The sequence below is a fragment of the Trichoderma camerunense genome (genome assembly GCF_050948025.1).
Source record: "Trichoderma camerunense strain CBS 138272 chromosome Unknown V8C40scaffold_7, whole genome shotgun sequence".
In the NCBI taxonomy this organism is placed as follows: Eukaryota; Fungi; Ascomycota; class Sordariomycetes; order Hypocreales; family Hypocreaceae; genus Trichoderma; species Trichoderma camerunense.
The window spans coordinates 1564589-1584962 of record NW_028145363.1 but is presented as its reverse complement, the minus strand read 5'-3'; the positions used below and the strand labels follow the sequence as shown (position 1 = coordinate 1584962).

The 20374-nt window shown below is 48.0% G+C and overlaps 8 protein-coding genes and 1 non-coding gene across 9 annotated transcripts; 2 read left to right on the top strand and 7 right to left on the bottom strand.

The window, feature by feature from the left end:
• Positions 1 to 4: 4 nt before the first annotated feature.
• On the top strand, positions 5 to 3395 carry V8C40DRAFT_243302 (ubiquitin-specific protease UBP14). The gene is made up of 4 exons (XM_083215394.1): positions 5 to 603; positions 693 to 760; positions 848 to 2946; positions 3014 to 3395. The coding sequence occupies exons 1-4, from the start codon at positions 576 to 578 to the stop codon at positions 3156 to 3158; spliced, it is 2340 nt and encodes a 779-aa protein (XP_083074480.1). The 5' UTR covers positions 5 to 575; the 3' UTR covers positions 3159 to 3395.
• V8C40DRAFT_243299 (spindle checkpoint protein MAD2) lies at positions 2953 to 5064 on the bottom strand. The gene is made up of 7 exons (XM_083215393.1): positions 4661 to 5064; positions 4551 to 4576; positions 4431 to 4469; positions 4320 to 4348; positions 4103 to 4248; positions 3105 to 3993; positions 2953 to 2996 (listed from the first exon to the last, which is right to left on the bottom strand). The coding sequence occupies exons 1-6, from the start codon at positions 4805 to 4807 to the stop codon at positions 3604 to 3606; spliced, it is 777 nt and encodes a 258-aa protein (XP_083074479.1). The 5' UTR covers positions 4808 to 5064; the 3' UTR covers positions 2953 to 2996; positions 3105 to 3603.
• A 201-nt stretch (positions 5065 to 5265) lies between these two features.
• Positions 5266 to 6545, bottom strand: V8C40DRAFT_265160 (uncharacterized protein; the record flags this gene model as incomplete). Its single annotated transcript, XM_083219624.1, has 2 exons — positions 5266 to 5854; positions 5926 to 6545. The coding sequence occupies 2 exons, from the start codon at positions 6543 to 6545 to the stop codon at positions 5266 to 5268; spliced, it is 1209 nt and encodes a 402-aa protein (XP_083074478.1).
• Positions 6546 to 7677: 1132 nt separating this feature from the next.
• Positions 7678 to 7777, bottom strand: V8C40DRAFT_t98. The gene has a single exon. It is a non-coding gene; the product is annotated as a tRNA-Ile (tRNA).
• Positions 7778 to 8235: 458 nt separating this feature from the next.
• Positions 8236 to 9811, bottom strand: V8C40DRAFT_265159 (alcohol acetyltransferase; the record flags this gene model as incomplete). Its single annotated transcript, XM_083219623.1, has 2 exons — positions 8236 to 9719; positions 9772 to 9811. The coding sequence occupies 2 exons, from the start codon at positions 9809 to 9811 to the stop codon at positions 8236 to 8238; spliced, it is 1524 nt and encodes a 507-aa protein (XP_083074477.1).
• A 1010-nt stretch (positions 9812 to 10821) lies between these two features.
• On the bottom strand, positions 10822 to 11773 carry V8C40DRAFT_243294 (GNAT family N-acetyltransferase). Its single transcript, XM_083215392.1, has one exon. The coding sequence runs from the start codon at positions 11617 to 11619 to the stop codon at positions 10903 to 10905; it is 717 nt and encodes a 238-aa protein (XP_083074476.1). The 5' UTR covers positions 11620 to 11773; the 3' UTR covers positions 10822 to 10902.
• Positions 11774 to 13134: 1361 nt separating this feature from the next.
• V8C40DRAFT_274465 (Alpha/Beta hydrolase protein) lies at positions 13135 to 13974 on the top strand (the record flags this gene model as incomplete). Its single annotated transcript, XM_083220608.1, has 1 exon — positions 13135 to 13974. One exon carries the CDS (start codon positions 13135 to 13137, stop codon positions 13972 to 13974), a length of 840 nt encoding a protein of 279 aa, XP_083074475.1.
• A 479-nt stretch (positions 13975 to 14453) lies between these two features.
• V8C40DRAFT_265156 (cytochrome P450) lies at positions 14454 to 16218 on the bottom strand (the record flags this gene model as incomplete). The annotated part of the gene is made up of 5 exons (XM_083219622.1): positions 14454 to 14616; positions 14671 to 14837; positions 14893 to 15207; positions 15270 to 16055; positions 16144 to 16218. The coding sequence occupies 5 exons, from the start codon at positions 16216 to 16218 to the stop codon at positions 14454 to 14456; spliced, it is 1506 nt and encodes a 501-aa protein (XP_083074474.1).
• A 3174-nt stretch (positions 16219 to 19392) lies between these two features.
• Positions 19393 to 20154, bottom strand: V8C40DRAFT_243292 (uncharacterized protein). The gene is made up of 2 exons (XM_083215391.1): positions 19908 to 20154; positions 19393 to 19804 (listed from the first exon to the last, which is right to left on the bottom strand). Exons 1-2 carry the CDS (start codon positions 20036 to 20038, stop codon positions 19639 to 19641), a joined length of 297 nt encoding a protein of 98 aa, XP_083074473.1. The 5' UTR covers positions 20039 to 20154; the 3' UTR covers positions 19393 to 19638.
• Between the last annotated feature and the right edge of the window lie 220 nt (positions 20155 to 20374).

Genomic DNA, 20374 nt, shown 5'->3' with positions numbered 1-20374 from the left:
GCTGCCCGCGTTGGATGGGATGGGACGTGAGAAGACGGGATGATGTCATTTATAAAAGAGACTGTCCGGCACATATTTCGCCGCATCTACTTATTCAATATGGCAGAAATGACAACAGTTAAACAGCATTCACTATCATCATAATAGCGACCAAGGCTGGCTTGTAAGTACCTACCTAGTATTCAAGAAATGACAAATCTTCCACAGCGCGCCCGTTAAATCATGCAACACAAAATCTTCAGCTTTTGCCCCTCCACCGTCTGCCCAGTCCCGATACCGTCATCGAGGGGCAGCCTGGATACTTAGTGAGTGGGTGCCTGGCAGCAGCTGCTTAGGGGGTGCTGTAGTCACTAAGCTTCACTGCGGCACCCACTAATCGCCCAATCGATAGCGCCCTCGGCTTGCGCTACAGCTAGTGCAGACCTGTAGCAACTCCAAAACAGCATCCATCACAGAACTTTGTCGTCGATTCTTCCATTTGACAACCTCCTGCTTCTACAGCTGCCTTTCGCTTCGCCATCCTGCTAAACTCTTCGTCACGATCCTCCGACTCTTCTTGCCTGCCGCCCAAAGACATGTCGTGCCCGCATCTCGAGTCCATCGGTACGTCAAATCCTTACCCCGCCAGCTTGCGCTTCGCAGCTCTTCTAGCTGCCTTGAAGCTCAAGAAAGCTCATGTTTCGTTGTCATAGAGCTCAAACCGCCGACTCCCGTCCAGTCTGTGTACAAGGAAGACTGCACACAATGTTTTGACTCGATTGTATGTGAATAAACAGTCGCCCTGCTCCCCCTCTCTAGGCTGCAGCCCCGCGAAAACTCACCATCTTGTTCTATTTTTTCCTTCTAGGACAACGCTGGAGGCCTCGATGTCTGCCTTCAGTGCTTCAACGGCGGCTGCACCGGTGATCGGGAGCACTCGCTGCTTCACAACGCAGTCTGGGGCCACCCGCTTGCCCTCAATATCCGCCGCACCCGAAAGGCGATCCATCGCGATGAACCCCCCGCCAAGATGACCAAGCTTGCCATCGCTGCCGAGACAGAAGAAGATCGATACGACACTGCTCTGGCAGCCAAATGCATCGAGTGCCAAGTCGAACTAGATACGACGAATGCGAAGCTAGCCCCCATCGTCGATGGCATTCTCAAGGCACACACCTTTTCCCGAAAGGAAGAGGTAAAGGCGTGGGAGCAAGAGCTCACGACGTGCGAGCACATCTTGACCATGCAGCAGCATCCATCCCGCAAGATCGAGCAGGGCGAGCTTGGCCACTGCTCAGGTTGTGATCTGAGAGAGAACCTTTGGCTTTGCCTGGAATGTGGAAACCTGGGTTGTGGCCGGAAGCAGATGGGTGGCGTTGACGGCAATTCGCACGCCTTGGGCCATGCCACTGAATCTGGCCATGGCGTGGCTGTCAAGCTCGGATCTATTACACCAGAGGGTACTGCCGATATTTACTGCTATAGGTGTGACGAGGAGCGCATCGATGAGCTTCTGGGCGACCATCTGGCCCACTGGGGAATCATCCTAGCCGAGCGCCAAAAGACGGAGAAGAGCTTGACGGAGATGCAGATTGAGCAAAACCTCAAATGGGACTTTAGCATGACCACGGAAGATGGCCAAGAGCTGAAGCCTGTGTTTGGACCCGGTCTCACTGGACTGAAGAATCTTGGCAACAGCTGCTACCTGGCCAGCATCATCCAGTGTTTATTCGACATGCCCTCGTTCCAGCAGCGCTACTACAGTGCTGACAACGACTTGCCCATCATCCAGGAGCCTGCAGCCGATTTGGAGACTCAGCTGAGAAAAATTGCCCACGGCCTGTTATCCGGCCGGTATTCAGAGCCTGATACCTCTGTAGGATCGGGATCGGAGATTGCCTACCAGAGAGGATTGGCACCAGCCATGTTCAAGCATCTAATAGGTAGAGGCCACGAGGAGTTTTCCACCATGCGACAGCAAGACGCCTTTGAACTGTTCCAGCATCTCTTCAAGCTCATTAGCCGATCACCACACAACGAAGATGGCCAAAAGGATCCTACAGCTGAATTCCGATTCGTTCTAGAGCAGCGGCTTCAGTGTCTCGGATGCCACAAAGTTAGGTACAGCTCTAATGAACAGGACAACATATTCATCGACGTGCCGTTGGAGAAGCTTGAGGCCAGCGAGGGTGGCGAGACGGCCAACGCCTACAAGCCAGTGACTCTAAAGGAATGTTTGGACAACTTTACGGGCGCCGAGAAAGTCGAGTTGACATGCTCGTCGTGCGGCAGCAAGGCGGGCTTCACCAAACAGTCGCTCTTCAAGACGTTCCCCAACGTTTTGGCTGTCAATGCACGAAAGATGGCCGTCGTCAACTGGGTGCCCATCAAGATTGATGTCCCTGTCATTGTCCCAGACGAGCCATTCTTGCTGGACGCCTACATCTCCAAGGGACTCCAGCCGTCAGAAGAGTTGCTGCCCGAAGAGCCCGAAAACAAGGCTCCCGCATTTGTGGCAGATGCGACAGCAGTTGCGCAGCTTGAGGCAATGGGCTTCCCGCTGAACCGAGCTGAGAAGGCCTTGCACGCGACCGGTAACTCTGATGCAAATGCGGCCATGGAGTGGCTATTTGCACACCTCGATGATGCCGATATTGATGCGCCGCTCGATTTAGGATCTGGGTCGGGAGATGCCGGCACCGCTGACCCTGAAAAGATTGAGATGCTGGGCGCCATGGGATTCGGTGCTCCTCAAGCCAAGAAGGCGCTGAAAGAAACGGGCGGCGATGTCGAGCGAGCTGTAGAGTGGCTCTTTAACCACCCTGATGACCAGGGCATCGTGGAGGATGAGGCCCCGGGCGCAGCAGCAGAAGCAGCTCCCAAAGAGCCTGCTGGAAGCGCAACATTGCCGGCAAGATTCCAGCTGCAGTCCATTGTGTGCCACAAGGGCACAAGCATTCACGCCGGGTACGTATATATCTCTCCAAGTGTTTCCTCTTCTCGTATAAGGCACTGAACTAATTATTTTCATTAGCCACTACGTTGCCTTTATTCGCAAGTCTCTGGAAGGCAAGAAGACGCCCACATGGGTGCTCTTCAACGATGAAAAGGTGGTGGAAGCTCACGACGTTGAGGAAATGCGCAAATTTGCATATGTGTACTTTTTCAAGAGAACTTGAAGAAGAGGTCAATACGTTTTTTTATAGGTGACGGTGCATTCGGAGAGGCGTTTGATGCGTTGCCTCGTTCGTATGGCAACGCTTGGAGACTGTTTGGAGGTGTGAGCCTGGTCATGGGTGCTGGTTTGAGAGGGTCATGAATAAGGGGTTTGTTTGCCCAATTGCATCCGATATAGATGAAATACTGCAGAGAGATCGATACCAACAAGAGAATATTCATCAATATATATCTCCCTAGCCTGCGGACGAAATCTCGTGAAAAGCTGCATGATGCACCGATTTATTTCCAGTTCTAACGCCGTACCAAAAAGCCCATTTGTCTCGTTTGCAGACGGCCAGTCAAATCAAGGGACAAAACCTCGTAAACCGTAACCCCAACCTGGCCAACCCCGTTCCATCTATCAGTCCATATTATTATATAGTTTTTCATCATTCAAAATTCGTTTCAGTCTCCCAACCGGTAGCTGACGAGCGTATCGACGCGGTGGTTCGCCGTGCTGAAGCCTCTGAGCTGGACCCTCTCGCCGTTCTCGATTTCTTTTGCGTCGGAGTCGCCCCACTCGACGGGGACGTCGCTGTCGGCGTCTGCGTAGACGAGGACATTGAAGGTGCAGTCGCCGTTGAGCTGGGGGAGGAAGGTGACGGAGGCGGTGATTTGGCGGAAGATGGCGGCGATTTCGGCCTGGATCTCGGCTTCGGGCTTGTCTTTTTCGGCGAAGAGGGGGTTTGTTGAGGAGGCGGCGTTTTCTTGTTGTTGTTGCTGTTGTTCTTGTACTTCGTTGGCGGAAGCGTCTGGTTTGGATTTGGATTTTGGTGGAGGAGCTGAAATTTGGACCTTTTATGGTTGGGAGCGGTGAATGTTAGCTTTTTTCTTCTTTCTTCTTTCATGTTCTCGATTGTGTATGGATGGTAGGATGGTGGAGAGGAGGGGATTTGCATCGTACATCGAATTGCCAGCGCTCGACGTGTTCGCCTGTGTCCTTGTCGGTGATGACGATGACGAGCTTGGAGATTTTGCCGCCAATCATCCATTTGTCGAGCTGGCTCATGATTTTCTTGATGTAGGCTTTGACTTGGTCATCGGCGGAGACTATAGAGTACGGGATCGGAAGGTTAGATTTCGTGGGGGAGAACGATGTCTTAGGAGGGAGGTGATAGTACCGAGCATGTTGAGGCCATATTTCTTGACGCTGTGGTTTGGAGATGGGTTAGCGGGTGGTTTTTTGTTTGATCGATTGGTTTGGGAGTTTTGGAGAGGTGGATGTGTCGTACGCTGTAAAGTCTTCAGCTGGGTAGACGCCTCGTTGGAATCTGTCATGGGAGAGTAGCGTCAGCTATTTCGTTCGACGCTGAGGAGGAATTCTGGTAGCTTTGAGAGGTTGCGTTTCGTACAGGATTGTGTGTATCGAGTATTGGAACTAGAGACGCGAAGAGAAAGCTGTTAGAAAAACTATCGCTAGCACCAATTGACGAGGGAGACGAGGGCTGCAAGTCGGACATACAAATTCAGCAACCAGCCTGGAGCTGCCCTTGAGCGACAGCTTGTGCACCTTGGAGTCGTCCTTGGCCTTGTCTTTATCCTTGTCCTTGGGCCGTTTGTCTTTGGACGACGCGGACTTGGAAGATGGTTTTCTGGCTTCCTTGTCCATGGCTGAGGGCGGACTTGAGCTGAATAGAGGAAGAGAGGAGAAACTGCGATGATGATGACGATGGTAAGATTCAAGGTCCGATCTTGGGACGGAAGATGGCTCTAGCTGATTTTGTTTACTTTGGTCGATGGGCGGTTGCGGGGCGGCGAGCTGGGGGGTTTTGTCGAATCAGAGGCTGTGAAGGGCCTAGTGGATGGAGATGACCTTGATGGCCTGGAAACGCTGGGCTTGGAACAATGTTACAGTATAAAAGCAGCATTATACTGGAGTGGGAATAATTTCAAATCAGAGGAATGGAATTCTGGATTCTCGAATTTGATTCATCTTGAATGCACAGGCCTGAAATCACGTGCCGTCTCATATACCGACAAATCTCCCTCCACTTCCTCATCTCCATCATCCATATCTCCAACTCCATCTTACATCCTTGGCGTTAAACTCTTCCTCTCCACGTCTTCTTACACCTCCTGCACAATCTCCACGCCTCTCGAGTAAATCCGCGCTGGTCGAGGAAACACTCCCCTTGCAGCCAATCTTGCCCTCGCCGCTGCTTCTTCCGCAGCCTCGCGCCTCTGGATCGCCGTCCTTGCATACCAGTAGGCTTCGGAGCCATGGGCGAAATACTCGCTCACGTTATCCAAGGTGATTCCAGCTATGAACTCATCTAAATCTCCCATCTGAGGAGTCGAGTCTTGGGCTGGAGCTGGAGCTTGATCTTGGCGATTCGATCCACCTCCACCGGCGCCACCAGGTCGAGGACGACGAGACCCAGCACTTGTCGATGTGCCGTCGCCCTGGACTGCATAGTGAGATACAATGAGGCGAATCAAGATGCCGAGGCTAACCAGCAGCGGAATTGTCTGTCCACTGGTGTTGACTCCGTCGACATTGTCAAACTGGTTCCATTTAATCGTCAATTCAATGGCAGTAATGTGAAGTCCGTAAACAACCAGGTTGGATATGCTTCGCATAGTACGCAACAGATCTTTCTGTTCCTGTCTGGCACGCTCCCGTCTGGCAATGCGTTCTTGGGTATCCTGCTCTGGTCTGAAGCTTTCCTGTCAGATACACCACTGGATACACGTTCATATGGGCACTGAGAGGGGAGGCTGACTGACTGTCTTGTACGATGCTTCTTTCGACGTCGATGTCTGCGTATTCGAAACTGTCTTTCCCAAAATCCCGTATACGACAGGACAATTCCGACGCAAACGAGAATTACGATGATGTGCAAGATGATATTGACTACAATGAATCCGACGTTGTCGAGTTTGACCTTTGTGAAGAAGAACCCGTAGTATTCGCACTCATGTCCTCTGGTTGGCATGTAGGTGCTAAAGAACCAGAGTTGAAGAGATGAAATAATCACCATGACTATCATGGTCGAGACGCCATAAACCGGCACATGGATTTCTCTCGTCCACTTCAACGGATCCCACTTGCGGTCACAGCATGTGAGTGTCTTCCAGATGTATATGGGTATGAGAAAGATATATGAGCCGCCGGCGAGTTGAAGCATGATGTAAATGTCGGCTGCTTGGACGTTGTGGTTCACAATCTCGACCAGTAACGCCAAAACAACGGCGCCAGAAAGAAGGAGGCCCAGCAGTCGAATATCCGAGACGTCTGCGTCGTCAAAGAGCTCAACAAGAATCTCTCCAAACCACTGAAGGTAGATTCCGAGGCGAATTCCCAGACCGTACATGTCAGGACGCCCCTCTCGCCCGCAGGAGTTCATCGTGCCGCTCTGCAATCACGGCAGACATTTTCCATGATTGTTGTAGGAGATTTGCGATATAGATGCTAGATGCCTGTCTCTAGAGGATGTTGAAAGAGGAAATTCGTGCAGATGAATCAAGACGGCCGCAGAAGTGGTCATTTGCTGCAACTCGCCTCACTGCAGAACCGGAGTTCGCTCTGTCTTTAACCTTAACAGACGTTATTCATTGTCCGGTTGGGCAAAGAACGAAAGCAAATCCGTTTTCCGGCGCCGGTTACATGTTACATTTTTCCAGTGCGGTGCTTGACAGTCAGTGTCCAGCATTCGTCCGAGAGGCGGAAGAGGCAGGTAAGGCGAGCTGGTGTTAGTGCGGACACGCCATCATTGTCGGACGAGGTGGCACAAGAGAGAGTGTGAAGGGAGATATCATAGGTTCGTTGACACGGGTGCCTTTTTAGGGGGGGATTTTGATTGAGGGGATATGAAACAGAGAGCATGTGCTTGTCAGGGCCCAAGTGGAACGTGTTTGTTGGGCATTTACTTTGTGAGAGTACGGATATTGAGATTCGTGATGTATTTTGCAGTTGTTGAGGAGGACTGTTATTACATACCCTGGAGACTTGTATGTAAGTCTTGGAAATTGTCTTGTGTGTTGCGTCCACAAACTAGGCGGGATTTCGTTACACAAAATAGAACAAACATATTTATAGCCCGAATCAAGCGTAAAGAGGGTAATGGTTGATACGCCAGGATTTGACCATTATAAAAGATGCATATGTTATAGATTCTTTAGAATATCTCTATATTAAAATGAGCGGGCTCTTGCTCTGGGCAAGCAATCGCTGGGCGTCCATCTGTTAGTGGCCAATTCTTGACTTAGCGGTGCACTGGTCACTGTACAGCGGGACAACTGCCCGGGCTGCAATATGGAGACGGATTCACTGAAATACAGCGGCTTGTCATCTGAGCACATCACGGAATAAGGGCCTCATCGGGACAAGCCTTGCATGGATCTGTTGACGGTATCTCTCCACAGAGGGAGGGGCAAATGCTTTCCCTAGCAACTATGACTTCATACTAAAAAAAAAAAAAAAAAAACTAGGAGCAAAAAATTGCAAAAAAAGAAATTTCGAAACGCATCTGGGGCATTTGCTCCCGGCAGGGCTTGAACCTGCGACCTTCGCATTACCAATATTTGAGCCGAGGCTCTAGTATTAGTACGAAGCTCTAACCAACTGAGCTACGGAAGCGCTCGAATTGTTGGTACAATTGAACGGATATTCTAATAATGAACCTTTTCCACCCACTGCATTACTCTCACCGTGAGCCTCATCTATTCAAGATGAAAATGCGAGCATCCGCTTTCCATTTTCCAAGCATCTATCTGCCTCCTTGATGAATAGCTTATGAAAATTTCACCATTGCTTGGAAGTCTTTTGAAAGGTAGGCTCCTACCGAGAAGACGCTGATGCCCGTGTGTGAGGATGAGTGTGCGAGTGAGCAGTGAGCTGAATTTGATCTTGCGAGCATCTGATTTGGTGATGGCCTCAGACAGAAGTACTCGGTCCGTGAGGACTCTTCTTCCCAAGGAAATACAGCTGATGTTCTCAAAAAAAGGCGTGTCGCATCGTAAATATGAGCGGCCACGATACCCTCAGGCGACGCACGAACAGCAAGCGGTCAAACTTGGATATTATGCCGCGATATGCTAATCGAGAAGCCAGTCTAGCTTTTCCATCGCCTTTTCTAGAATTGCGTCCACTGTCTCTCGGTCTATAATGCCATCCTCATATGACACATTAATGACTGTGTCGCCACCAGCCACGCCGGCAACGTTTATGACAAGACTGCGAGATCCTACGTTCCCGTTCGTCGCAGCAGCCGAGAATTGTATATCGTCGATAGTCCACGTTTCCTTTGCATCACCCGTCGTTACAACGCCCTTTGGAGTACTCGAAAACGGTCCGAGATTGGATACTAAATATGTATCGCTGGTAAAATGTCCTATCCTTGGCATAGAGGTGGTCATGAAATCTTCGATAGTATTGCCTATTAGTGTGCCCGCCATCCAGTCGCGGATAGACCCGTTGATATCACCGTCCATCCTCGACTTGTGTTGTCGGACTAGCTGCCATACGGTACTGTGGAACAAGGAAGTTTTGCCAGCTTTCTCATTCGGGCCGCTGTATGTTGCAACAGCCTTGCGGAAAGGCTCCAGATAATGAATATGTGCCGAACCTGCAGCGGCATTCATGATAACGTTGCTGCGAACCAGATCACCGAATTGAGCCGGTGGGAGATACGGTCGGAGATCAAAGGCAAATCGTGACGCGCCAAACTTCGCTTGAGGATAAAAATCAGCTGCCAGAGTGAGATTCAGCAAAGTACACAGCAAAGGTGTGAATGTCGTCTGGTTCGCTCGGCAGGCGGAGAGCACAGCACACATTTTATGTGAGGGAATACGGTAACTCGAAACCCTGGTGATTGTTCGGTTTGTGTAGATGGTCTTTGCCACTACTGATTGAGCATATGGTCGAGGCCGGGGAAGATCGCCAAAGACAAGCTTCCCACCGAAGAAGAGACGGAGCAGATACCAAATAAACATCTTCCAGAGTAGTCTAGGAATAGATGGCGTAACATTTGAATGCTCGGTAGGCTCAAGTGGGTATTGGATAGTGGAAGGGTAAGTGAGTGAGACTTGAGTTGACACCGGTTTCGAGTCGAGAGGTAAGGAGTTGAGGGCAGCGAGAAACGCGCGATGGAATACGGTGCCTGACATGCCATCGCCAATGAAATGATGGTACACAAACACGACGTGTTTTCTTCCAACAACAAGCACTTTCCACCAAGGAGTGTCTGGTTCATCGTCGGTCCAGTCCCACGTGTTGTGCGCATTCTCAAGAAGAGTTGGGCCAACCCCCGTATCTTCGTCACCATCCATGAACACCACGCATTTTTGCAGATCGATCTTGTGGAGTAGCGCAAGGTGAAGGCTATGTTTTCCGGTACTGGAAGATGGCCTGCTCACGCCGACGGCACATAGTGGCGGATGTGCCTTGATCACAGTTGCAAGAGCCGCGTAAACGACATCATCCGATAGGATTTTACTATGCGAAGAATATTCTGCTGAGACTAGGATGTTCGATTGGATGCCTAGGCGATGAAAACAGTAAAACATGCGATCATAGAGGCCTGTGATGCTAAATGTTAGTTTGCTGATGGCGTGTCGGTGGCGTTAACATACTAGACTCTCGCAACAAGGTGTACTTTTCAGATAAAGACATGATGTTCAATTGATTGTCATAAAGATCTCGAATCGAATGACTCATGGAAAAAGCTCATCGTCTCGTAAATGCATGTGATGTTGGCGGACACCATATTGGAGATGTACGTGTCTCTTATATGGTGCTGACGTATGTTTTAGTCTTCTCGGGCTTACTTGATCCTACACTAGACCATTAGTCTAGACCTTCAGATGAAAGATAGATTAGTATCGATGTATATGATCCTACCGGGAGCCCAATTGGACATCTGTGTCCGAAGCATAGGCGGCATCGAAACGAAGGTAGGGGTTACATGGCAGCAGGCTTAACGTGGGCTAAAGCATAAGCTAAAGTGGCAATACATTAGTCGAAACAAGCGGAAATTGGCATTTACCTGTTAGGTTAATGGAATACTACCCTCAGGCTTGAAATACTCGCAATAGGCTAGCGACGCAAATGAATACCCGAAGTCGACTTCAATCATACCTATGAATAAATACGTGATGTGCCTAACCATATTGCTCTCACGAGGGAACTATACCGCAACCCCACGAATATCTCCTATCTAATCGAATATCTATGGCACTACATTAGTCTGCTGAATATCCTACCATTTAGTTATGCAAGTAGCTATGTGCCTATACCTAGTGACGAACTCGTCGTGCCGTCTTATTTTGATTGGTTATGCTTACATCTTAACCTCTGTGTATTTCACTTCTCTTCAATTACTACTAACCTCCCTAACTTGGAAAATGGCAGCACTTTTCATAATAGCTTGATATACGCACCTCGAAGTAATCTAGGAGTAGATCGCACGCACTATCCCTTTGAGCAACTTCATAATCTTGCCACCTCTCGTCAGCTACAAGCGTTTCACGTAGTTGCACTTGAGATTTCACGGCTGATCCAAGACCCTGGTATCACCCAGGAGAATAACTGCGTGAGAACTCTTAGCAACAGCGTATGGTAAGTCAACAAATTATAAGCTGCTAGGATGAAGACATCTCACTCATCACCGTGATATCAAAGGCAGGCAATCTTGAGAACGACAACAGCATCTGATTAGAGGGCTAAAATGAGTTGATAATCGTGAGAAAACGACGATTCTGCCCTCAAGATTTAGAAACCGGTATCGACTTCAGCATATGTACATTTTTGTGCACTTGGCCCTTTGCACCACCCCACGGCTCCAAATCAAATGACTTGGAACCAACCTCCTCCCACCCAAGATTCTGATACATCTTTAGCCCGGAAGGGGAGGAGTCCAGCCAGCACCCGACATTATCGAGGCCCTCATCTGCGTATCTAGCAGCTATGTCTGAAATCATGAACTCGAGGAGCTTTGTCCCAACTCCGCGTCTCTGGAAATTGGGATCAACGGCTAAATTCTCCAAGAATGCATGTGGTTCGCCATTGGTAAAGTCCAGTCGAGCTTGAGTCAATGTCCCGAAGTAATGAAGACAAAGAGGCGCGTTTGCTCCCTCGGGAACTTCGTCTGAAGTGTGAGGCCATGGGTTCCGTTCAGAAGCTGTATGGGAGGAGTCATAGATGTTATATACGGCAGCGCCAATTATGCGTTCAGATGTTGCACCGTCGGGAGATGTTTCGTATGTAACCGCTTTGATGTAATGTACCGTTGGGTCCGATTGCCAGACATGCTCATGTCTGGCGATTTTTGAACTTCGAAGAATGGCCGAAGACGGAGAGGGCGATATGGGGTAAATCAGTCGTAATAAAGGTGAGGCTGCTCCGAATGCCCTTTCCTCGATATCGACAATCTTCTTTAGGTCTCCTTTGTCGGTCACGGGTAAAACTTCTGTCCGGAACATGGCGGTTGTGTCTGATCCTTTCTGCGTCTTCTAGTTTTCTCGATCTAAACGGTGAGAATGACACTTTGAGAGAGTACGAACAAGTTATGGGCTGTTCGAGCTAGTTGTACTTGTAGGTGGGACGTGGGTGGGACGTCTAGGCGCCCTATCAGCGTCTCAATTTTCACTAATTACATGCATTTAATAGATAGATATAAGCAGACATAAAATGGCCTATAAGAGGTGCTCGCTGCCTTGCGGATGATAGTTGCCTATTGGACTAGAGCTGGAGCTTGGCTCCATGGCGGGCGCTCAACACCAATCCACGGGTCAGGTAATCATGCTCAAAAGGCAAAAACTGGTGACTACGGCGTGAGCGCTTATCGACACTGGGTCACTTGGACCGGCGACATTTGCCGCGGAATCTATTTGCATACTTGCGCGCCTTTCAAAATATCCGTCTAGGCACCGGCGGTTCTTGAAATGTACTCCTCGTAAATCCATTTTTTCCACGTGTTCTCCAGTTGGCTACGATTGAACAGTATAAATAACTATAGGAACATTCTTTAATGAAGCGAAAAAAATATTATTCACTGTTATAAGTCGCTGTATACTATTAATCTTGGCCAAACTACAATATCATGTAAACTTGCGTTGAGTAAGGAGCCCAGTCCGATACGCAGGATATGGTGATAAGATCTCTTGATAAAATTTGGCAAATGCGACCAGCCTGATCAGTCGTGGAGATGGTGGGTAATCGCTGCAAAATAGTCCAACAAATTGTTAGTTAATAATGCTGCTTACGAAACCTCGCTGTCCCGCGGAGAGCGAGTCGCACGTCATTACGAACGAATCTTCCCTAAAGACTTGGTAAATCCAAGTTCAGGCCTAAACTCATCGAAGGCAACAGTCAAAGTGAACGTGCAGAGTGAATTGATACGGCTGACGAAGTCTCGCTATCCCGCGGAGGGCGAGTTGGCAAGAAATGGAGCCAGTTGGATCCGGTGATCTCGATATCGATTCTTGTGTCGTCTTGATAATGGCCCCTTTAGCATTAGCAATACAGAGTGAATTGAGCTTACAAACACTGGTACTATCGCTATTGCCGGACCAAGAAAAGCTGCTGAGACGACAGCAAATTGATAGACTCCAGTTTTGTTGCGCCCCCGTGAGAACTGGTGAATCTAACTTCAAGCCTAAACTAACTCGGGGCAGCAGTCGAAGTGAACCTGCAGGGACAGTGGCGGTTTCGAGGTTCTGGTACAACCCTTTGTCGTAACCTGCCTGGAATGGTGATGTTGTGAATAATACAATCTCAACCTACAACTAAGGATAAAGGATCGAAAGAACCTCGTAATTATTATAGATCAATTCGTAGCAAAACATAGAACCGCCTTGGAACTACTTCTAATACCAACAAGCTATACGGCAAAACTCAACATGTCATATTCTACAGACTCCCCACAGGACCCAGAGACTGATGTCTCGAGCGAATTCCCTTTTGATCTCAAGTTTGTCAGTGTTGAAGATGCTCAGATGGCCTATGTGGATACAGGTGCATCAGCCGATAACCGCCATTCCAATACAACTGCCTTGTTCCTCCATGGTAACCCAACATCGTCTTATTTGTGGCGCAACATCATTCCACATGTGTCTGAACAAGTGCGCTGCGTTGCTCCCGACCTTGTCGGCATGGGCGCCTCATCTAAGCCGTCCATTTCCTACCGCTTCGCCGAGCATGCTCAATACCTGGGCGGCTTCATCGACAAAGTCATACCCGAAGGCAAGGTGGTACTTGTAATCCAGGACTGGGGCTCGGCTCTCGGATTTGATTGGGCCTTTCGTCATCAAGATCGCGTGGCCGGCCTTGTCTTTATGGAGTTTATACGACCATTTCCTACCTGGGATGATGCCGCACAGGGCAAGGCGCAAGAGACGTTTCGCGCTTTCCGGGACGAACCTACTGGGCGAAACCTCATTATTGAACAAAACGCCTTCATCAATGTCATGCTTGATCGAGGCCTGGTCCGTAAGCTAACTACCGAGGAAAAGGCTTTTTATACAAAGCCATATGAGAATCCTGCTCATCGGGAGCCTCTGTTTCGGTGGCCCAACGAGATTCCCATTGAAGGCCACCCGCCCGATGTATACGAGCGAGCATCAAACTACCATGAATGGCTTCTAGAGACGCAGGTTCCCAAGTTGTTCTTTTGGGCTGTTCCTGGTAGAATTGTGTCTGCAGAGAAGGCTCAGTGGTACTTGGAGCACCTAAAAAATGTCAAGGGTGTTTTTGTCGGAAAAGGGACGCATTTCTTACAAGAGGACCATCCTCATCGCATTGGGACAGAGATGTCCTCCTGGTTGAATAGCTTGTAAGAATTTTGATCGTCTTCTTATGCGATACTGGGGATATAGCCTACGAAAGCTGCTTCTCTTTTGCTGATCTTCATTTGTTCCTCGGTGTATATAGAGAGGATCAACCTAGCTATTCTTCTGTCCTCTAATTGAGTCAATTATCTATCTCCGAACAATGATGACCAATTGGCTCTTCGCCACGATGCGACTTCTAACAGATTCCTTCTAGGATGTATTTCATTTGGGATTTGAGCAGGTAAATACAGCAATGGGGTTTGATTGTGACGTGGTAAAAAATATGTTAACACAATCCACCACTTGCTCTCGACTCAAATGTTGCCTTCATGTTTCCAAGCGCAACACCATCCACAACTCACTTTGCCGCCAAAGTTCAACTAAAAACTAGATACAGTGGTAATACAATAAGAAGGCAATAGTAACATAAGATGTACAATTTCTGCTCGCTAAATAGCCAATGGCCTAGACCATGACGGCTCAATTTACGAGATCTCTCTTGGCTTGATATAGATATTGAGGTCTGGCTTTTGCCACAGGGTAAAAGCCCTGTTATCCTGAAGCCAATCTTTGCTGTCAGGGTGCAGACTGATGTCAAAATTCCACAAAACTTTTGCTAGAATCAGGCGCATTTCGGCATATGCAAGACTAAAAAGAAGTTAGAATGTCGATGATAAATTGTTTGGGAGCGTAACCACTAACTTCTTTCCGATACAGTTTCGAGGACCAAAAGAAAATGCCTGAAGCACGTCTTGAGGGTCACTCGAAAATCGGGCATCGCCAAGCCATCGTTCTGGAATATAGGAATCAGGCAAAGTAAAATTCTTCGCGTTGTGATACATTGGCCATTGCCAAATACCCAAGACAGTCTGTTATCTTGTTAGAACTGACTGAGATTTATCCTTGCCGTAAAATAATACTTACGTTTTCTGGAACGTACTGTCCGCAAATCACGTCGCCACCTGGCTGTGCCTTGCGTGGTATGGCAGTTGGGACAGGAGGGTACATTCGGAGTGTCTCTTGCAGCGCAGCCATCATATAGTTCAGCTTTTGCACACTGAGAAGATCAATCTCGCTTTCATTTGAAAAGCTTGATCTCACTTCATCCGTGGTCTTTTGCAAAACTTCTGGGTGGGTCAATAGCAGAAAAGTGACACCAGATAGGGTGGTGGCAGTTGTCTCTGATCCGGCGATGATAAGCAGACTCGCATTGTCCAAAAGCTCAGGATAGGAGAATTTCTGTGGTTCATGTAAGCAGTAGAAAACATCCAGAGGTGCTGCTTTTTTATGTAAAGTCATACCATGACACCCTCCCTTTTAGTCATGACTTCCATGAAGTCTGCTCGAGGGTTGGTTTCAGCTAACCTCTTATTAACCTTTTCCTGGGTAAGTTGATAATGTTCCTGAAACTTTTGGCGGTCTTGCTTTGAGACAAGAAGCTGTGTAAGTTTTTCACCAAAGGGAAAGCGGCGTAAAACATTGTTTGCCGCACTTGTACGAATTCTGGTGAATAGTAGAGAGACCCATGGATGATAATCCGAGTTTTCAAGGCAACCAAATGGTTCCCCAAAGGCCAAGTCGCCGATGATGTCAAATGTTGCCCAGTTATACCAAGATGTCATCTCCAAAGGCCGAGTGCCATCGGCACAGTTCTCTCGTAGTCGGCTTATCAACATATCGACGTAACCTTGGATAAGAGGCTGCTGATCCATCATTGCCTGTGCTGAGAATCCATGAGCTAGGGTCCTTCTCATTCGAGTATGATTTTCGCGGTCAGCACTGATGACACTGTGTTGTTGGGACTTCCAGAATACGGGATCTTTGCCGTTCTCTCCCTGGCCCCGTTTTCGATGGCCCATGATATCGTTCCAAGCAGTGCCGTCAATGTAGGCTAACTCATCAGGTGCTACTCGTACAACGTCTCCATAAATCTGATGCAGTTCAAGAATCTTTCGGTGAGATTTCCCAGAAAAGATCATGCGGGCGTATGGGATCCGAGTTGCGGCCCACAGCCTGGGGCCGGGGTACTTGCGAAGCGGATGGAACCAAACATTATAGATTGGTATTGAGATCAAGTAAACAAACCCCTGTATTGACTATGTTAGTTCCATTGCAGGCTCCACGATATAGGCTGGGTGAGTAGCTGGAAGAAACTCAGCGCTGAGATATACCCACAAGAATAATAGCCCAGAGCACTAGAGCGACTCCAGGCCGTAGTGAAAAGAGTAGAGATTCTGCAGCTAACAGCATAGTGAAGTCTTATTATAGAACTGGATAGTGAGATTCGAGTTCAATATAGGTTCACTGAGCGAGAAAGCAGCTACCTCTTATATCACAATCGAAATCTATAAGGAGTAAATGAAATAGTAGAGATGGGCTTCTATGCCGGAGCCTCCGCGGAGACATAATTCAAGCTTTGTAGGCAGCATGGACTCAATGACACAATGTCGGGGCTCGCGAAGACCGTCGTTTATACAAGGTAGCATCGTGTTTAATACATGGTGGGCCTTGAGGGGTTGAGCTGCATACCGGGGATACTGTTTGCTTAAATTGGCATTTTGATCGTTCATGCCCATGTGATGCATCCACTTGATGGATATTGGGCCAATCATGCATCAAATTGTATCAAGGCCACACTGCTCACTTGGAGGGTTTCATGTCTTTGCTTGCCCCTCGATTTGCGACATCTTAACCCAATTGGCTTGGATTTTGCTGTAGGCAATACGGATTCTTAAATACTTCGCGCATACTAGGCTTGAGACCATTACAAAAAGTAGAAACCAGTGTCCGTAGGGATATGTTTTCCACTGTTGTTGGAGTTTTCTCTAATTTGAAGATGTAATGCAAAAGCATTTAATGATCTTATACAGACCATCAAGTCCAATGAAGTATAAAACATGCTACTCCGCGTATTGACTAAGCGGCCACTTATGCCCCTGTCTCTCTCTATAAGTGACCGCTTACATACATGTAGTCAACTCGGGTAGGTATAATATTTAACAATTATTTTATCGATATTGCTCAAGCCTCGTCAAAATACTACTTCTATCTCAGCCGACTCATTCGCCACTACGAAGCCGATGATGGCATCCGGTTAAATCGCTCTGATGGCCTCGCGATCATAACGCGATAAATGCCGACCCCGTGTCACTGAGTCGTGTTCCGAGGATGTATCCGAAAAAGTCTCCAGAGCGTTTGTTAGAACGCCGATCCCGAGGTAAACTGCCTCATTGCGGGAGAAAGGGCTTTATGTATCCTCTACCATGAGTGAAAATGATGTTTCATCGTGGACCGTTCGTACCTAGGGCCTACAATATTTGCGGGGTCGGAAGGATGTGAGCCGTGGATCGACTGCGGCAGAGTTCCCTTCTGCATTGCCGCAGCGGCTTCCTCCATTTTCCCATGGAATTTAAGAAAGGGGTGCTGGGGTCATCCGCTCCATCCCGTTAACCCGTGTATAGAGTGGAGTAATTGTATGCTTCCCGATGAACCCTTGAAGGCTACGGAGAAAAAATATCAAGCTAAATCCACCAAATAAGAGCCACGGGTCGGACCATGAGATAATTATAGTAGTTTAAAGCGGTGAAGGAAGTTATCGAAGCCTTGAAGCTAGCAAAATACGCGCAAACGGTGGATATACAGAGTTGATGCCGATCATTCTTCTTTCTCTTTTCATTTCCGACCCCTTTATCCACTTGGACCATATGTATGGCATTAGCTCTATCAATTTCGCTCCTTTAATAAGTCCAGTAGTATCCTCTGAAGATAGCTTCTAAGTATAGCGATAATAACTTCCACACTTGATCAATTGGCAGTATAAATGACATGTATGTCTCTCTAACGTGTAAGAAACTGTTTGATCGGGATGACCGGTACGCAAATTTCACTCTTCCTCGGCAATAGCATGGATAAAGAAACGCGACAGACAAATATTGTCCTCCTGATCCACCCTCCTAGAGCCGAGAAGTCGGCTATAGTACCCTGCCTATCACGTACAATTTGGTGTCCATGAATCGCTATAAATTTCGGCCCACAGGACTGTTGGGCGTCTGTTCTGCAAGAGTCTGCATGCGACGAGCCTTACAGCTGGTCATATCCCATGCGGTCTTATGGCCGGTTGATATTTCCGCTGTTTCAAATGGTGATTGATGCCGGCCTTGTCGTGTTAAAAAATTGCGCAAAAGTGACTGTCAGCGCCGCGAGACGTAGCCACATGATGTTACCAATATGATATATATTTCGCCGATGCTCAGCCTTGTCTTCCTTACAAGGTGTGGGAATTGTTAGAGCAGGCTTAAAGAACGACGTGGTAACGGCCGAGAGATCCCAACGAAGCCTCGTCCAATAAGTGGACGAAAGTTTCGAGTTAATAGAGTTGCAGAGCCGCCTCTTCTCTTTTCTATTCTAACTTCACGGAACTTTTGTTGGATACATGCATGGCTCGTCGGTAGAGCGTCTAACAAGGGGACGCTTTTGTGCTTGACATAGGCATGAGCGTAATTGACTTAAACACATGGTGACAGGAGGCTTTTAAACAGTATTGTTAATAAAAACTGAGAGCTTGTCAAACCAATCGTTTTCATGGCCACGCCTCATCCACCAGAGCCGCCTCCGCTCTTCGACGCAGCGCGGTCATCCATCACCGACCGCGCTCGGCAGCTGATTCAAAGACTTCTCCAGGCGCAGAGAGAGATTATAGATACGGTGCCACTAGCAGATGTGACCTTTTCCAATGTCCTTCTGCCGGTTTCACAGACTGAAAATGCCGCTTCGGCGGACAGGTGGCTCATCACAAGTTACAGCAACTTCTCACCGGGTGCAGCCCTGTAAGATACTGCCAACGTTGCGGTTGCTAATTATGAGGACTTTGAACTGAAAACCTCATTGAACAATGGCCTGTTTAACCTGATAAATGTTGTCCTGCGCAAAGGTGAGCTGCTGGGTTGTGAATCGTGGCGATATCGTCCGCAATGGACTCTTGCTCTCAGAAGAATCTTCCGACCAGCGCTTCCAGACTGTGCAATCTAGTATAGCCGTGCTTGAGGCCTAATTCATGAAGAACTTGACAGACTCACGACTAGAACTTAACTGCCAGGCCTTGCGGGGGTTGCCAGACAAAGTTTTATGTAGATTCAAGAGCGACACTGGGGGACGAGCAGATGTGGCGATACGATGCTGGATTATGTTTCGCCAGTACTGCTTACAATATCTCCAGTCACTTGATAACGTATTATCCAATAATCCGATATTACAATTATATAGAGAAAACTCAGGCCGTGGGTCTCCGACTAATAAGTCATTTTGGCGCTGCCATTGGTGAAGAATCCCTTCGCCGGTAGGATCCAAAGCGTTCGGGAGTACCATGGCTCTAGAATGATCTTTTCTTAAGAAATAATGTGCTGTGAAAAGAAGTCAAGTCAGAACCTATGACAGAATTAAAGTAGATTTCGTCCGATGGAACGGTGAAACAGAAATAGAGTTGATGTCCATGTAAGCCCAAGGCTATGCCGTTACCTCGAGGATAAGACCATAGATTATCTTAAATAGCTAATTTGTATTTCTTGATAGTCGCTAAGTACTGATACATTTGTGTAAAGTTCAATTGCATGGAAGAAAACCACAGCGCCGATATGCGAGCTACATACATGTATCCACCCAATTTGAAGCCAACTAATCATTCTTTACATTAGGAAATAGATTATGACCTGTGTATCCGAAGTTCAAATCCATATATATGTGAGCAACTTGGTGAGTGGAGTCGCCGATCTGCACCACTGTTTTAATTCTCGTCGTTGCGTGGTTCGCAGCATCACTACGGCTAGTATGCCTCCCAGTCCTATGTTAAACATCGAAAATATTAACTATTGTGTTCAAATTTCTTCCATACTTGCCCTCGTTAGGAGGAAGAGAGAGTGTGGTAAATCGGCAAGAAACTGTACCATATTTCCATTGTGCTGAAATCCGCAAAATCGGCAGTGTTTGCTGCCGCCTGGCAGGCCGCTAAGATGGCATTTCTTACACCCTCATTGCGAGGTGCGCATCCACTGCGCCAGTTGACTGTAGGAGCCATATATGGATGCTTTTGCGCTGCGATCTGGGATTGGCTCGCAAGTTTATACAAACTTGAACAATTGTAGTTTTGTAAACTTGATAGTGCCTTTTTTTCTTTGGATCTGAAGAGATGTTTACTCAAGTCGACTATCTAGATAAGGCATTCTGTCTGCGAGTTATAAAGCTTTTGGACCATGAGACAGGTCGGATTAACTCCCTTTGACAGGAAACGCGCTCCGCAACAGATGTGACCATATGTTGGTGATAGAGAAAGCCAGTAATATCACTCAACTGTCTGGCCAATCAACCCAATTCTGGTGTTGGTAAGCCTAGAAAATTGCGAGGTAAGGCGCCA

Bases quoted from the DNA above. Each gene is read 5' to 3' on its own strand.
- V8C40DRAFT_243292 (XM_083215391.1), bottom strand. From the start codon at position 20,038: ATGGCTCCTACAGTCAACTGGCGCAGTGGATGCGCACCTCGCAATGAG. The intron at 19,805-19,907 runs GTACAGTTTCTT...TGTTTAACATAG, and splicing joins TTCAGCACAATGGAAATATG to GACTGGGAGGCATACTAGCC.
- V8C40DRAFT_243299 (XM_083215393.1), bottom strand. From the start codon at position 4,807: ATGGACAAGGAAGCCAGAAAACCATCTTCCAAGTCCGCGTCGTCCAAA. The intron at 4,577-4,660 runs GTATGTCCGACT...TCGCGTCTCTAG, and splicing joins CCAGGCTGGTTGCTGAATTT to TTCCAATACTCGATACACAC. The intron at 4,470-4,550 runs GTACGAAACGCA...CTCCCATGACAG, and splicing joins TACTCGATACACACAATCCT to ATTCCAACGAGGCGTCTACC.
- V8C40DRAFT_243302 (XM_083215394.1), top strand. From the start codon at position 576: ATGTCGTGCCCGCATCTCGAGTCCATCG. The intron at 604-692 runs GTACGTCAAATC...TCGTTGTCATAG, and splicing joins CCCGCATCTCGAGTCCATCG to AGCTCAAACCGCCGACTCCC. The intron at 761-847 runs GTATGTGAATAA...TTTTCCTTCTAG, and splicing joins CACAATGTTTTGACTCGATT to GACAACGCTGGAGGCCTCGA.
- V8C40DRAFT_243294 (XM_083215392.1), bottom strand. From the start codon at position 11,619: ATGTTCCGGACAGAAGTTTTACCCGTGACCGACAAAGGAGACCTAAAG.